A 16,553-nucleotide genomic window follows, 5' to 3' on the forward strand; every position below is an offset into this window, starting at 1 on the left:
TATTTTTCCTTGTTTATGCACGACAGCTTTTAATTAACAACGACCCACGTACGCCGACATTCACTTACCAGGGAGACACTGAGGTAAGAACCCACTCCTAGCAATAGAAAATAAAGAAAGAATCAGAACTTTCAAAAAACAACAAAACTGACTCCACGTACTCTTACCCCGAGGAAAATATAGATGATTAAATGTCTTCAATGCAATCCAACCTTTTCCCCTAAACTTTCATGGGGGGGATAAAGTTAAAATAGTGACGAAACGGCATCCACTCCGACAATGAGCTACCGATGTCAGATAAGCTGTGTGTGTGTGTGTGTGTGTGTGTGTGTGTGTGTGTGTGTGTGTGTGTGTGTGTGTGTGTGTGTGTGTGTGTGTGTGTGTGTGTGTGTGTGTGTGTGACGTGAAGTGTGAGAAAATTGACAGGCAGTGGGAAGAATTTCTGTTGTGTTGGAGGCATGAAAATAAAATAATATAAAAATAAATAAACAAGTAAAGAGAGGTAGCATGGAATACAGTAAAATCCCTCTCATCCGGCATTCGAGTATCCGGCAGCTTCAAGTATCCGGCACATTCTTCCCCGAGCCTTAAAATCAATAAAAAATCGATGTGTACTCATAAAATCGATTAAAATTCCCGCGCGAGGCATACTTTGTCCCCTCGCCACCAGAGCGCACTGCTCCTCGCTACCCGCGGCCCACTGCACTGTGTTTACTCAATGACACAGTCCCGCGTGTGCAGTTTATCGCCTGACGCCTTCATCATGCCTAAAGTTGTAGAAAAGAGGAAGCGTGTTGTGCTTACACTTAAGCAGCTGATCAGATCAGTTGCTGATTAAGATCAGCTGCTGATTTAGATCAGCTGATCTTTGTTATGGTAAGATGCGTGAGTGTAGGGTGGTGATTGTGGACATAATTTCACTTCTATTCAAGTATCCGGCATGTCGGCGGTCCCGTTGATGCCGGATAAGAGGGATTTTACTGTACTTTGATGTATGAGAGAGAGAGAGAGAGAGAGAGAGAGAGAGAGAGAGAGAGAGAGAGAGAGAGAACAATTCTGTAATTCTGAGTATGAACAACAATGATAATAGTAATAGTAACAACAACAACAACAACAACAACAACAACAACAACAACAACAACAACAACAACAACAACAGCAATAACAATAATAATAATAATAATAATAATAACAATAATAATAATAACAATAATAATAATAATAATAATAATAATAATAATAATAATAATAATAATAATAATAATAATAATAATGATGATGATAATAATAATAATGATAACAACAACAACAACAACAACAACAACAACAACAACAACAACAACAACAACAATAATAATAATAGGTTAATAATGACAGCTTCAATCAGTTGCATTTCTCTCTCTCTCTCTCTCTCTCTCTCTCTCTCTCTCTCTCTCTCTCTCTCTCTCTCTCTCTCTCTCTCTCTCTCTCTCTCTCTCTCTAACACACACACACAGTACCCAAGGTTGGTGTACACACGGGACCGCATCCAAACAATAGTGTAAGCGATATCAACAGAAAACGTACACAAGTCACGCGTTGGGTAAATATACACATGACTCGTGTCTACACCGGATTACGTAGGTGCACACACACTGCTTGTAAATAAACTACTGTGTCAGAACCTGAGTACGAACCTGTTACCGAAGTGCGCCGGATTCTTTACATGCTGAAAATTAAATCTCTTCAACGTGGATGTTAGAAGGAAAAAAAAAATCAACTCGATGTGTATCCGATCTAAAAAATATATATATATATACATAAATAAATACGAGATTATGTATTTACGAAAGGCTGTTGGCGTTGAATTATACGTCAAGTCATGTGTGAGAGGCTGTGCATACATTATGATAAACCTGCTAGCTATGATGAGACCGGAGTTAAGTAATGAATGGGTCAGTATTTAACTTTTCCCTTTCATCTGGCTGTGTCACCTGCCTGAGTTTGCTTCCGGTAAAACCTCCATGAGACAATCAAGGTAATTACTTCCTGTGTGCAGTACTGGGGAGCAATAACACAAGAGCAATGTCACTCGTAAATGGGCTGTTGTAATGTATCAGTCAAAAAGATACATTTTATAATAAACATGACTACTCACACTCGGTTAGTTACCTATGCATGTATAACAAAACAATCAATGACAAAAGACTAATTCTATTCGTAAATGAATTGTACTGTAAATATCAGTCAAAACGATACATATTATAATAACCTGTTGACTAGGCCTACTCACACTCAGTTAATTACCAGTACAACAAAACAATCAATAACGAAGTACTATCCTTTGAAAAGAAATGGTTTCTCATACTAGAAGTACCAATGAAAAGTTAAGAAAAGACTAATACCATTTTTCCCGTTGGCTGTCGAATCCGTACTCAGCGTATAAAGAACACAAATGTCTAATCATGCCCTGTTTGTCTGCCTATTTAAAAAGCGAAAGGAAACAAAAAGTGAGTCAGTGATATCAATATTTTTTTTTCTTTACCAAGCTACAGATCTGAGAATTGTCAATGCAGTTATTTTTTCTTTCTTTCTTTCTTTCTGACTTTTTTTTTTCTCTCTCCTTTTCACTAGGCTGCACATCAAACGCCTGCCAAATGCTGTCTGTTTTGCTGCACACATGAGGCTTGTCAGTGTTGTTTACTCTCTTGAACCAAAAGAACCTATTGGTGATGATGCTTGTCTACTTGATTGGAAAGAACCTGAATTAAATTTAAAGAAAAAAAAACTAACTTCCTTTCACAAATGAGATGTGGACTTTCTTCTTCTTCTTCTTCTTCTTCTTCTTCTTCTTTCCATGGCTAGACTACAGCAGATGAATTATTTCTTTACTGAGAAGGCTATGGACTAAATAATTTCTTCCAAGGCTAAGAGTATTTCTTTTTTTTTTTTCACTAGGCTATAGATATTCTTTCAAAAACTGCAAAAGAATTTCTTATTGGACTTTGGGTAAATTCTCTCAGCATAAAGTTACGGGCATATTCTTTTCATTACCAAACAAACGCGTAGGCCGTGCACACTGCAATTCATAAGTACCTTCATACAACCCGAATGTTCAGTTCATTAATTTCAAGAACTAAGAGTATTAATGATGATGTTTTGTGTATGTGATGAGAGAGAGAGAGAGAGAGAGAGAGAGAGAGAGAGAGAGAGAGAGAGAGAGAGAGAGAGAGAGAGAGAGAGAATGGTAGTAATAATAAACATACTTTTAGTTTTTTTTTTTTTTTTCCGCCAGCTGTAGGTAGTTCACTCACCCTGCACATAAACAATTCACGATTAACACAAAGCCGATCCACGAAAATATTAATTAATAGCTCCAATAACACAATATCGTTGCTGGGTTATTGTTGTTCCACTCCCTAAAAATATGAATATTCAACACTATTTTTCCGTTCGATGCTGTAATTTTAGCAGTCCCACAGGCAACGGGGTGAGAAAACATACATAACTTTCGAAATAATGATGTATAGGCTACTCATAACTTTGCCTTCATTTGAACGTCAATCACAATTTTTATATACATGTCTTCCTGAATGTTATTACAATTTCTGTATACATGCCTTCCTCGTATATTTTTTTCCACGCACTGTATGCATTCTTGTCATTCACATACCTACTTTCCTTTCACAAAAAAATACACATCTATATAATTTTCAAACATAATACAGTATCTGCATCCTACATACATACATACATACATACATACACCACAGTACATTCAACTTTCTTTCACATACACACACTCTACACATACGTACCTTCCATACAAACTTTTTTTTTCCCACATACGTACATATTATACATACAATCTAACACAGACGGCTTCCACCCTCAATCCTGATATTATTTTCTCCCGTGATACGATTTGTTGACGAAGTTCTCACGCCCCGTCTCTCAACCTCCACGAAGAAAAAATAACACTCTTCTTTGCCAATAAACAGTCATCAGAATATTCAAAACATGTCTAAATCTATCAGTAAGAGAGAGAGAGAGAGAGAGAGAGAGAGAGAGAGAGAGAGAGAGAGAGAGAGAGAGAGAGAGAGAGAGAGAGAGAGAGAGAGAGAAAGTTACACATTATAACCTTAACTTTCACAATTCACTCTTTCCATCCATACCTTATCAAAAAAAAAAAAAAAAAAAACAGTATTCCAGTGCAAGAAACACTCCTTCAGGTACTTCACAAACAACTAAGAATACAAATAAATGAATAAATAAAATAATTGCCAAGCCTTCCTACCACAGCCTAACCAGCCCATCATTCATAGTCCTTCATACCCTGCCTATACCCCATCTATAGTGACCTACTTACCAACTCCTGCTATCCATGCTGCGCCGGTATTTTCACCCAGGCCCAGGTGTTCCTATTGGGGCCAAGGGGACCATAAATATGGCTGCCACCCCCTCACTCACTCATCCTACACGTGACACTGGCAGTCTATGGGTTTGTGGTGCTTTCGTATTGCTCTAGTTCGGCATTCTTCTTTTTTTTTCATCTAAAATACTTTTTTCTTTTGCTGTTTTAATTATTTTATATTTGAGTTTATTTTGTTTTAATTATTAATATACTCTGCTTAACTATGTAAAGAACTTTTGTTGTTGTTGTTATAAGGATTATTTTGTTGCTGAATAAAGATACGCTTTTTTTTTATTTATAGTACTGTATGTATTATAATACAACACAGCTTCTTCGATGATTTTAGGCTAGATCTGCGATGCATTCTCGTTATATTTATTCTAGCTATTGTTTTCGGTAAATGAGAAACTAAAACATGAAGCAAAAAATATATCCTGTCTTCAAGAGCACATTTACAGACGTGTGTATCTTGATTCCCCCATAAACCTTACAATGTACAAAGTCATAAAAAAAAATTATAAACAAACCCATATATAAACAAGGTACATATTTCCAGCTGGAGTTGCGAGTGTGTAGCCTCGCCGAATTATCTCGAAGATAGACACTAAAATTCCTTTGAACCGTTACGATGCGAAGGCGAACCGTGTGTTGATGGACCTGCTTTATGGGGAGTGCTTCAGGTTATGTGGTGGTATTCATGAGAGAGAGAGAGAGAGAGAGAGAGAGAGAGAGAGAGAGAGAGAGAGAGAGAGAGAGAGAGAGAGCTCGGGGTGCCTACGTATTCCCATCTTTCTGGATCTATAAACTCTGGAAAACTGACGTAATTTATGCACCAACATTTCTGAAACTTTTATTCTCGGAACGCTTCAAACGCAGCTGGTACAACAGTATCTTCGGATGACAGCACTCTTTTTATGTCCCCGTTGGGAACTTACAGAGCATTTCTATAGGCTTGCACGCGTAACTCCAAGAGGCTTTCGCGGCCAAACTGAATGATTGAGGGAAGCCGGTTCACCAACAGGAAAATAGAATCAGATCCTCCTTTGCTCACTTACGGGAACAGACGCCCACTCCCTTCTGGTTTTACAAAGTATTGCTGAGAGCAAGGATGATATGGCAATTGGATACACTTCTCCGAATGTCTGTCATGGCTTTGAGCGCTCATGAAACGTGTTTTTTTTTTCTTTTCTCTTCTTTCTTCTATTTCTCGTCTCTATAGAACTTATATATATATATATATATATATATATATATATATATATATATATATATATATATATATATATATATATATATATATATATATATATATATATATATTTATTTATCTCTCTCTCTCTGTACACAACTCGCCAGGAATCCATTATCTACCTTCCTGATAATAAAGAATGCATAGTAGAGAAAGTTCTTAGGCTACACAATACACCTTTCCTTAACTTAAAACGTATGTCTAAGATTTATTGGCTGGAGAAATTACATAGCAATTATTTACTGAAGTTCTCCTATAAGATTTGCAATATTATAAATTTAATGATATTTTAAGCGTCGTAACGAGGGCATGTAACACTTGTAGGTATAGTAAATAAGCAGGTCACTTGTTAGTTGGTGATGGTGGCGGTTTCGTTGAGGGCACAGCAGAACAAGAGCATGTCAGACACGCCTGCATCATCCACAGCGATCGTAGGTTTGTTGTATCGGGTCTGTGAGGTAGAAAACGGAAAGCACATGAAACCATAAAGAGCCATATGATAGGGAGCAAATGAGAAGACAACAAAGGAAAACTAGGCGAAAATTGTAAATGAAAACAACACTAAAAAAAAACTATTAAAAAGCAGCTGGTTAGGGGGAATGAAGAGAGGGAAATGGAAAAGAGAAGACAAAAAGAATATGATGAAAAATTAAAATTAAGATATTACATAAAACCACAGAAAAACAAATTTTAAAGAAACAGAAGAATGAATAGATGAAAATGGACGAGAGGACAGAAATAGAGAAAAGGTTGCTCGATTAAAAGGATTAAAAAGGAGATGAGCGAGTTTTGTGATAAGAATACAAATGGCATGAATTAAACAAAGCAAAAGCAAGAGAGAGAGAGAGAGAGAGAGAGAGAGAGAGAGAGAGGGAGAGGGGGGATTAACAATGCAATGGTAAGTCAAGGTATGAGATGACACTGTTAATATTCAACACGCAGGTAGTAACAAGAGGAGACACAAACCTGGATCCCGCAGATGGCAGAGTCTTTGGGACACGCTGACCACTCTCCCCAATTACCCAGGGGAATCTGAAACACGTCACAGCATTACAGCACCACAGCATAGTACAGGATCATAGCACCTGAACTAAAGCTAATTTGAAACACATCACTTCACATAATCATAATCTCACAGCATTACATCACAGCATTATGATATCACATCACATCATCACAGCATCACAGCATCACATAAGCACAGCAACACGTCACAGCATAACTTCACAGCATCACGCGGTATAGGCCAAACCCAATATAGTCATTTCTTCACAATCACTGCACTGATTAAACTAAGCTCATATAAACAAAATTGACGTTAACTAAATTCAAACTCAAAATTTCTTGGCTCATCCTGACCCTTGCTATTTTATTTATTTTCTTTACCCAGTGGCTCTCAGTACAAACACGGCCACAAAGTAGGAGAAGAAGAGCAAGGTGAAAAGCGACCACAAAGCCAATTTTTCCCCCGTCCCCAGTGCTGTTTTTTCACACTATCTTATTAACCTCAGACTAAAATAATACACAAACAAAGAGCACGTGTCCCTCCCTCCATATTTCTTTACCAACTGACTTGACATAAAACAGAGAGAGAGAGAGAGAGAGAGAGAGAGAGAGAGAGAGAGTAAAAATCACATAAACTAAAGAAAAACGAACATTGGTTATGACGCACTCTCTCTCTCTCTCTCTCTCTCTCTCTCTCTCTCTCTCTCTCTCTCTCTCTCTCTCTCTCTCTCTCTCTCTCTCTCTCACCTTGGCGTAGGCACCGTCTATAACTGTCAAGATCTCCTGGCCGTAGTTACATTCCAGCTGCATGTTCTGCACCGCTACATCGTCAGCCAGAGCTCCCTGCGGCGGCAGCACCCTCGCCCGCATGGATGTCAGGAAGCTATCGTGACATGATCTCATTTCTGCAGGAGTACGGTTACTTAGCTATCGTCTTTCTGTTGTGTGTGCTTCAAATGTACTGCTGTGATTTTTCAGATATGTAAAGTGTGTGTGTGTGTGTGTGTGTGTGTGTGTGTAAAAAGCTTCATGTATTGTATTGTTTCGAGTCATAATTCAGGGCCTCGCCAAACTGTAGGGTTGATCCGTCAGTTGTTGGTGAGCAGAGGTATCAGAGGTAGCAAAGGTGTTGGTTGTGTTCCTTCACTTGTCACAACTACGCTTTCATCTACGTGCAGCTGAAATCAGAACTCAGTCACGCTCTTCACTCTTTTGCACTGCCTTGTGTTCTTTCCCACAACAGTGTAACAGTGATTAATCTGATTTGTTTACTTAACTGAACTGAAAAAAAAAAAATAATGGAGACTTAAAAACCTCATGTTTATAGTCTCTCTCTCTCTCTCTCTCTCTCTCTCTCTCTCTCTCTCTCTCTCTCTCTCTCTCTCTCTCTCTCTCTCTCTCTCTCTCTCTCTCTCTCTCTCTCTCTCTCTCTCTCTCCACTACTATCACCGTGCACCACCATTACCAGCATCATCATCATGGCTCCTTATACTTTCATATCCTTTCATTACTCCGTTAAATTACTCCTCCATCCATCCTCTCCTCCTCCTCACACATCTAATGTTTTTCCTCTTCATTTTGTGTTATTAGTCGTGCTTCTCTTTGCCTCCCTCCTCCTCTTCCTCCTCTTCTTCTTATTCGTTTTCATCTGTTTCCTTCTTCTCCTTCTCTTCCTCTTCCTCTATCTCCTGCTTCCCTTCTTGTTATTCCCTAAGAAACGCATCTCGTCCGTACACATCTGCCTCGACCATTCTGCTCTCCTTCCTCCTCCTCCCCTTCTTCCCTCCTCCGTCTTCCCTCCTTCCTCTTCCAGGTCCCTTCGTCAGCATGTTTTGTCCAGAGGTAAAAAAAACTTCAGATTCCTTCGATATTACAGAGAAAATGTAGACAAAATTGAGGATTTTTTTTATAAATTCTTATTTTCTTTGCTCTTTTATTTACGTCCTTGCTTCTCCTCCTCCTCCTCCTCCTCCTCCTCCTCCTCCTCCTCCTCCTCCTCCTCCTCCTTCTCCTCCTCCTCCTTCTTCTTCTCCTCCTTCTCTTCATTTTCTCCCTCTTTTTCTGTATTATTTTGTTTTCACGACTGTTTCTTTCCTTCCCCCATTCTCTCTCTCTCTCTCTCTCTCTCTCTCTCTCTCTCTCTCTCTCTCTCTCTCTCTCTCTCTCTCTCTCTCTCTCTCTTTCTCTCTGCTACTCACCCTGCCACTCTCCCTTTTCGCCTTCTGTCGATACAATAAAACCAGTCAAGGCTTCCTCGTGGGTGATGCAGTACAGCCTGAGGGCGTTGAAGGCGGTCTCGTCAGTCTCCAAAAAGGAGTATTCCTCGAACTGTAGGAGGTGAAGTAATAGTAGTAGCAGTAGTAGTGGTGGCGGTGGTGGTCGTGGTTGCGGAGACGGTGGTTTCAAGAGTAGTAGTAGTAGTAGTAGTAGTAGTAGTAGTAGTGGTAGTAGTAGTAGTGGTAGTAGTGGTAACAGAGGGGAAGTAGAAACATAAAGAGAGAAATGAGAGATAAAGAATAAGGTGGAGGAGAAAAATTAGAAAGCTTAGTCACAATTAAGTTAAAAGCCTTACCATAAAGAAAATTGCTCTAGAAATAATCAAGAACGCTACTTTAATTATGAAAACAGGCATCATCTTAATTATTATTATTATTATTATTATTATTATTATTATTATTATTATTATTATGACTCACTATTCTCTCTCTCTCTCTCTCTCTCTCTCTCTCTCTCTCTCTCTCTCTCTCTCTCTCTCTCTCTCTCTCTCTCTCTCTCTCTCACCTTCCCCTGCATGTAGGCCGCCCAGCTTCCTTCAGGGCAGTATTCTAGAGGCCCCATGTTGCCCCAGTCCAGGCCATTGCTCAGTGTCAAGGTCTTGGTCACCAAACGCCTGGGAATTTGACCTGCACACACACAGACGCACAGGGAAGGAGAGAACATTAAGATAGAATATATGCAATGGACTTCAGTGCATGTGCTTTTCAATTGTTTTCTTCAAAGTATTTTCTTTTTGTAATGTTACTGAGTTATGTGTATAATGTCGTGTGTGTGTGTGTGTGTGTGTGTGTGTGTGTGTGTGTGTGTATGTAAAGATCAGTTTCAGGTAATCTTGTGTTGCTAAAGTTCCCTTCGGTCATATTTCTTTTTACATTTTTGTCCCCCTTTACGTAGATCTCTTTATCTGTCTGTCTCTGTTCATTCATCTATTTAGCGGTCTATCTATTTATCAATTTACCTATCTGTATGTTTATCTGTCTATCTGTCTATCTATCTACTTATCTACCTATGTTCCCATTTATCTATCCATCTATCTATCTATCTATCTATCTATCTATCTATCTATCTATCTATCTGTCTATCTATCTATCAATCTATCTATCTATCTATCTATCTATCTATCTATCTATCTGTCCTTACAATTATTCATACATTTTCTCCTTTTCTTTTCATTTCATTCTTCTTTTTTTATCCCTCGTTTCTTCAAGGAGAACTCCATTCCTGATATTTAAAAGAGAAGCAAATTATCTTCCTTTTCTACACAGGTAAAAAAAAAAGGAAAAGAGAGAAAGAAAGCAAGAAAACATTAAATCAAGACGTTATCCTGAACCTGCAAGACTTCTGAGTAATCATCTTTAGATCCTACTATTACTTTTCTTTTAAGAACGAACCATTTACTGTGGCTTCCTATTCCTTTGTTCCTAAAGTGCGTATTGCGTTCGTATTCGTGCACAATATCCTATAAGTCACCTTCTTTGACGTCATCTGCCCCAGTAAATACTTCCTGACCTGGCTGCATCTCCGAGAATTCTGCATTTCCAACGGGTCTCAATCTTCTGCAACTTTCACTTTATTTTCTTTCCTTTGAAATTTCCCTTGTGTATTTGTCCAAGGTTTTTTGTTTCTTTGTTTCTTTTTATATATATATTCTCTTCATTTAGATGTACGTACAGGTATATATTTCTTTATTTTTTTTTCTATCAGGTTTTGTTATTTTTTTCCTTAAGATTTAACTTCTATTCCCTCTCTCGTAGTAATACGATTTTATTTATTTATCTGTTTATTTTATTTGTTGATTTATTTAGTTATTTTATTCATTTATCTTATTATACTTTATTCACTTATATATTTATCCATATATCTATTCATTTGTTTATTTTATTTTCATTGATATTATTTATTGATCTAATCTATTTACGTATCTGATTATTTCGTTATTTTGCTATCATTATCATTATTATTTTTTTTCATTTATTTGTTTATTTATTCATTTATTTATTTTGCTTATCTATTTCATCTCACTCCCAAAACTTGTCATTTCTTGCTGCCCTTCATTAATTAATATGCGCATCCGTTCATCTTGCAGCTTCAAAGTGCGCGTCAGGAGACTCAGTGCGTGGAACATCTTAGGAAGCTCTCACTCTTATCTTTCATTGCGCAACACCATCCCTCCCCCCACCTCCCCACACTCCTCCGGCCCGTGTTCATACGCTCCGCTCTCTCATCACGACCGCTTTTCAATGTCACAGAGTTGATTTACCAGGTTCTCAAGAGTGTTTTTCCTGTTAATAGCGTAAAAAATTTGTTGATCTGTCACTAGAACAGTAAAAACAGCCTTAAAAACCCGTGTCACTTCAACTGGAGCTTTATGAAAGTAGTCGAGTCGTTTCAGAATAGGATCGTCTCTCTCTCTCTCTCTCTCTCTCTCTCTCTCTCTCTCTCTCTCTCTCTGACTTGGAAGCCGCACCAGGGACACACCATTCCTTAATAATATATCGTTTCTCATGTTATTGTTCGCCTTTCCTGCCTTCCTTCCTTTCTTCCCTCCTCCTCCACTCGCCTGTTTTCAGCTGACCCCTTGCATTGTGGTTGTTGTTGTTGTTGTTGTTGTTGTTGCTGTTGTTGCTGTTGTAGCAGCAGTAGTAGTAGTAGTAGTAGTAGTAGTAGTAGTAGTAGTGGTAGTTATTATTATTATTATTATTATTATTATTATTATTATTATTATTATTATTATTATTATAACAACAACAACAACAACAACAGCAGCAACAACAACAACAGCAGCAACAACAACAACAACAACAACAACAACAACAACAACAACAACAAACACCAGCAACGAAAATCGATATTGAATTATAATTATTCCTATATTTGTTCATTTTCACAACACTCCCAGACAAACCTAACAACGTATTCGTATTACTTGTATTCTTTCCGACACGTTCTTTTCTATATTGACTTCAGATTTAAATGAAAAGGACTCTCTCTCTCTCTCTCTCTCTCTCTCTCTCTCTCTCTCTCTCTCTCTCTCTCTCTCTCTCTCTCTCTCTCTCTCTCTCTCTGCGTGTTGTGCTTTATCTAAGCGAACAATGTGGGAAATCTCTCAGGCATATCTTATTTAAACTCGCCTCGAGGAAATTAGAGGTCAAGCTTTTTTTATGCGAGAGGGGGCACTGGCCAATAGCAACAAAACCAGCAAAAACAAAAATAAAAAAAAAAAGACCACTGAAGCGCCAGTCTCAACAGAAAGGTCAGCTGGCAGCCCTTCCTTCCCTTGCATTCCCTCCATCCCTTCCCTCCCAGCTCTTCCTTCGCTTAGAATCATTCCCACCCTTCTAGTTATCATTCCAAGCAGTCATTCCTTCCCTACCAGCCATCCCTTCCCTTCCGACCCTCCCTTCTTTTGTAATCCTTCCTTCCCTTGTATCCCTCCCTTTAAACATCTCTTCTTTCCTTCTTAGTCCTTATTTCTTCGTTCTCTTCCCTTCTCTTCCCTTCCATCCCTCCCTTCTTTGCAGTCGTCTCTTTCTCTGCATCTCTTCCTTCCCCTACATCCCTTCTTTTTTCTCATAACCCTCCTTTCTCATGCATTTCTCCCCTTCCTTCCATCCCTTCCCTTCCCTTCCCTTCGTCTTCACTATCTCACATCTCTTGCGTAAGATTATAGTGTTGTTTATCAGCCTTGTGAGGGTCAATAGGTATGCTGCTTTCATGCTTCCTTTTCCTCTCACGCTTCCCTCTCCTCCTCTCTTCTCCTCTCCTCTCCTCTCAGTAACAGCCGCGGTAATGCGTGTCAGCTTCCGTTACCAGTTACAAAGGACACGTCTAGCCATCTTCATGTTCCCTCTGTGCCACCTCTACGTGAATAGTTAAGGGAGGGATGAGAGAGGATAAGAGGAGAGTTGGTAGTGGTAGTAGCAGTGGTGGTGGTGGTGGTGGTGGTAGTGGTTTGTTGTTGTTGTTGTTGTTGTTGTTGTTGTTGTTGTTGTTGTTGCTATTGTTATTGTAGAAGTAATAGTGAGGAAGGAAGAGGGTTGTAGAATAGTAGTAGTTGTAGTAGTAGCAGCAGCAACAGCAGCAGCAGCAGCAGTAGTAGTAGTAGTAGTAGTAGTAGTAGTAGTAGAAGTAGTAGTAGTAGTAGTAGTAGTAGTAGCAGCAGCAGCAGTAGCAGTAGCAGTACTAGTAATAAGAATGAAAAAATACCTTGAAAATGATTTTTCTTTTCCATATTTTTTTTTCCCCTTACTTTCATTCACCACACTTTCCTTTCAGTCACCGAATATTTACCATCATTTCCCCACTAGTGACAATCCTCTTCTTATCCTAAAGTTCTATTATCAAACTCAGCTTAACCTGGAAGAGGAACGAGGATGAAGTTCAATAGTTTTCCTCACCAATAATAACCTTTCTCTTACTCCCAATGGAATTTTAGGCGAAAGAGAGACGCGGTTTTAAAAGGAAACGTCTTTTTTTCCCCCGCACTCCAGATCCTCTCCGCCTGCACACTGTCAGCAGCCACGCGTTTAAGTAAAATTTACACAAGGTCATGGTCATAAAGCTCCAACTGGTGCCGCGGTGTCGGTGGTCAGGACCGGAATGAGAGGCTCTTGGGCTGGGGAGAAGAAGGGGCAGTTAGGCTTGCTGCTGCTGACCAACGGCGCGACATGAAGGTGTGCTTTCCTAAAATTTTGTGTCCTATTTTCTTTCTTCTTTTGTTTTTCTTTTTTTCTGTATCTTTTTCGTCTCTTACTCTCTCTCTCTCTCTCTCTCTCTCTCTCTCTCTCTCTCTCTCTCTCTCTCTCTCTCTCTCTCTCTCTCTCTCTCTCTCTCTCTCTTCTAACTTTTTTTTCGTTTTTTTCTTTTTCTCTGTAGGTTTTATCTTTTTTCCTATTTTCTCTGCAACTTTTTCGTTTTTATTTCTCTTTTCTTTGCAACTTTTTCCTTTTTTTCTCTTTTTTTGCAGCTTTTCCTCCTTTCCTAGCAACTTTTTTGCCTTTTCGCTCTTTTTTTCCTCTGCAACTTCTCTTTTCCTTTTTCCCTACAACCTTTCCGCTTTTCTCTTTTCCCCTTTTCTCTGCAACTTCTCTCTCTCTCTCTCTCTCTCTCTCTCTCTCTCTCTCTCTCTCTCTCTCTCTCTCTCTCTCTCTCTCTCTCTCTCTCTCTCTCTCTCTCTCTCATCATGCAAGAGAGGTACAAGCCAAGCGCTTTAAAAATTCATGAAAACGGCCCACTAAGATGTCAGTCTCTAGAAGGAAACGAAAGCGAAACTAGTCTGCAATAAACTCTTCCCTTAACAGTTTCCCCGAAAAAAAAAACACAAAAACGAAACTATTCGGGAATAAACCTATTTCATTATAGTTCGCTCTGAAAAAGCCAAAAGCGAAGTTGGTTTGGAATAAACTTCCCCAAAATAACAGTTTTTTTTTTCTGAAGAACTCGAAAGCTAAACTAATCTGGAAGAAACATTCAGACAAGTTCGGGGAAGAAGTGAGAGAGAGAGAGAGAGAGAGAGAGAGAGAGAGAGAGAGAGAGAGAGAGAGAGAGAGAGAGAGAGAGAGAGAGAGACGCAGCTATAGTAAGGCAAATTGACTTCTCATAACCGTTTCTCTGATGAAGCCATAAGTAAAAGCTAGGCTAGAATAAGCTTTCCTTACAAAACTTGTTCCTCTCTCTTAACCTCCACCCCCGCACTGACTTTCAATTCTTCAAAATTTAATCAAAACATCCTCCAACAATCTGCAAGAGTATAAATAAACCCAGGCAGGAAAAAAAGAAAAAATAATAATATGACCATCAAATTGAATCCCATTAGTTAAGGGACTGAAACTCGCTTACCATCCAAAATAACACCAACACTTGAGTCGCATTTCGCAGGCTTATGAAGACTTGACCCTGAGCAGGAAAACAGCCAAAAATAGCTCACACCTGCCGTTATTAATCTCATCTGCCAGTCCTCGTCACACCTGTAGCTCTCAAATGAAATCGGAAACCTTAGGGATGTATCTATATTTTTTTTTTTTGTTATGGTAAGATGCGTGAGTGTAGGTGGTGATTGTGGACATAATTTCACTTCTATTCAAGTATCCGGCAATATTCAAGTATCCGGCATGTCGGCCGTCCCGTTGATGCCGGATAAGAGGGATTTTACTGTATTGTCTCTCTCTCTCTCTCTCTCTCTCTCTCTCTCTCTCTCTCTCTCTCTCTCTCTCTCTCTCTCTCTCTCTATCTATCTATCTATCTATCTATCTATCTCATCTTTCCTCCTTTTCTTCTTTTCTCTCCTAAAACTTATTCATATCAAAAGTATTCAACCATTCATGTAAACAGAAATAAGAAATGAAAAACTAAAGTGCGTCATAATACAAACAACTTATATGCAATAAAATATCATGCTAAGATAAAATATATATATATATATATATATATATATATATATATATATATATATATATATATATATATATATATATATATATATATATATATATATATATATATAAAAAAAGTAGAACTGAAAAAATCCTCATTATTCCTTTGACAGCAAATGATAACACAATACCAGTTATTTGAGCGAGCGTATAGTTAAGTACTGAATAGACTGATACTGCAAACACTAAAACGCTTTAATTGCAAAATCGTTCTATTTGCTATACATGTAAGTGGTGTTTCATTAATTTATTTTCCCTGTTTTCAGTACTATACTTTAAACTAGTGACTCGCAAACTATACACAGCCTAAATATTCCTAGCCAGATATGTGTTCTTCAATTTATTCCTTTCAGTAAGCCTGCACTACACTGACTACTGGACTGATGCGCAGTCACGGTCCGAGATTGCTGCGCCACCAAACAACAAAGGCCCGGATTCTGAAACACTTCATCGTGGCACCTCCACTACATTTCAAAGCCTATAGTTGAAGTTACACGGGTTTCTAAAGGTGTTTTGCGATTCTAGTGAGGGATTACCAAAATTTCCTCATTATTAACAGGAGAAACACTCTAGAGAACCCGGCTAATCATCTCTGTGCTTTTTGAAAATAGTCGTGAAGAGAGCAAAGCGTCTCAGAATATGGGCCAGAGTTTGAGAACCACTGCTCTAAGGTTGAAAAGCCATACCAGGAAATTAAGTAAACACCAGTGAGCATCCTTTTATTTACTGACGGTGCAGCAATTAAAGGCTCCTGCAGGACTTACCGTACGTCAGGAGGCAGCAGGAAGCCACCAGGAGGGACAGGAGAAGGCACGCGAAGGTCCTCATGGTAAGACGATGGTGTGGGAACTGGGCAGGTGAGATGGTTCTTCTCTATCTTGTACTGCACGGTCTGTACCCTCCCCTTGTTATGATATAATACACAGGTGTGTTTATCCCCACGCCACAGACATCAGGTACATTACTACGTGTGTTCTTGTACTTAACTCGTCCTGTTGAAATCCAAATGGTGTTATGACGAACTGATGAACTTGATTAGTTCTGGGAAATGACGCAATGTATGTGTGTAGGTCTAATAGAAGGTTTTAAGAAGTCTTTTCTTCATATATTTTTGTTTGTTTATTCATTTGATATAATATCGTAAGAACTTTTTTTTTTCAATTTAGTCATTTGGTATACGATTTTAAAGAAGTGTTTA

At 38.7% G+C, this 16,553-nt stretch overlaps 1 protein-coding gene across 1 annotated transcript; it reads right to left on the reverse strand.

Moving 5' to 3' along the window:
* Positions 1-5,091: 5,091 nt before the first annotated feature.
* Positions 5,092-16,278, reverse strand: LOC135089692 (vitelline membrane outer layer protein 1 homolog). The gene is made up of 6 exons (XM_063985616.1): positions 16,120-16,278; positions 9,429-9,550; positions 8,846-8,975; positions 7,395-7,552; positions 6,609-6,674; positions 5,092-6,093 (listed from the first exon to the last, which is right to left on the reverse strand). The coding sequence occupies exons 1-6, from the start codon at positions 16,181-16,183 to the stop codon at positions 5,992-5,994; spliced, it is 642 nt and encodes a 213-aa protein (XP_063841686.1). The 5' UTR covers positions 16,184-16,278; the 3' UTR covers positions 5,092-5,991.
* Between the last annotated feature and the right edge of the window lie 275 nt (positions 16,279-16,553).

Source organism: Scylla paramamosain, chromosome 33, assembly GCF_035594125.1.
Source record: "Scylla paramamosain isolate STU-SP2022 chromosome 33, ASM3559412v1, whole genome shotgun sequence".
NCBI lineage: Eukaryota > Metazoa > Arthropoda > Malacostraca > Decapoda > Portunidae > Scylla > Scylla paramamosain.

Bases quoted from the DNA above. Each gene is read 5' to 3' on its own strand.
- LOC135089692 (XM_063985616.1), bottom strand. From the start codon at position 16,183: ATGAGGACCTTCGCGTGCCTTCTCCTGTCCCTCCTGGTGGCTTCCTGC. The intron at 6,675-7,394 runs GTGAGAGAGAGA...GACGTGTTTCAG, and splicing joins TAGACGGTGCCTACGCCAAG to ATTCCCCTGGGTAATTGGGG. The intron at 6,094-6,608 runs GTTTGTGTCTCC...TCTACCTCACAG, and splicing joins CTGCCATCTGCGGGATCCAG to ACCCGATACAACAAACCTAC.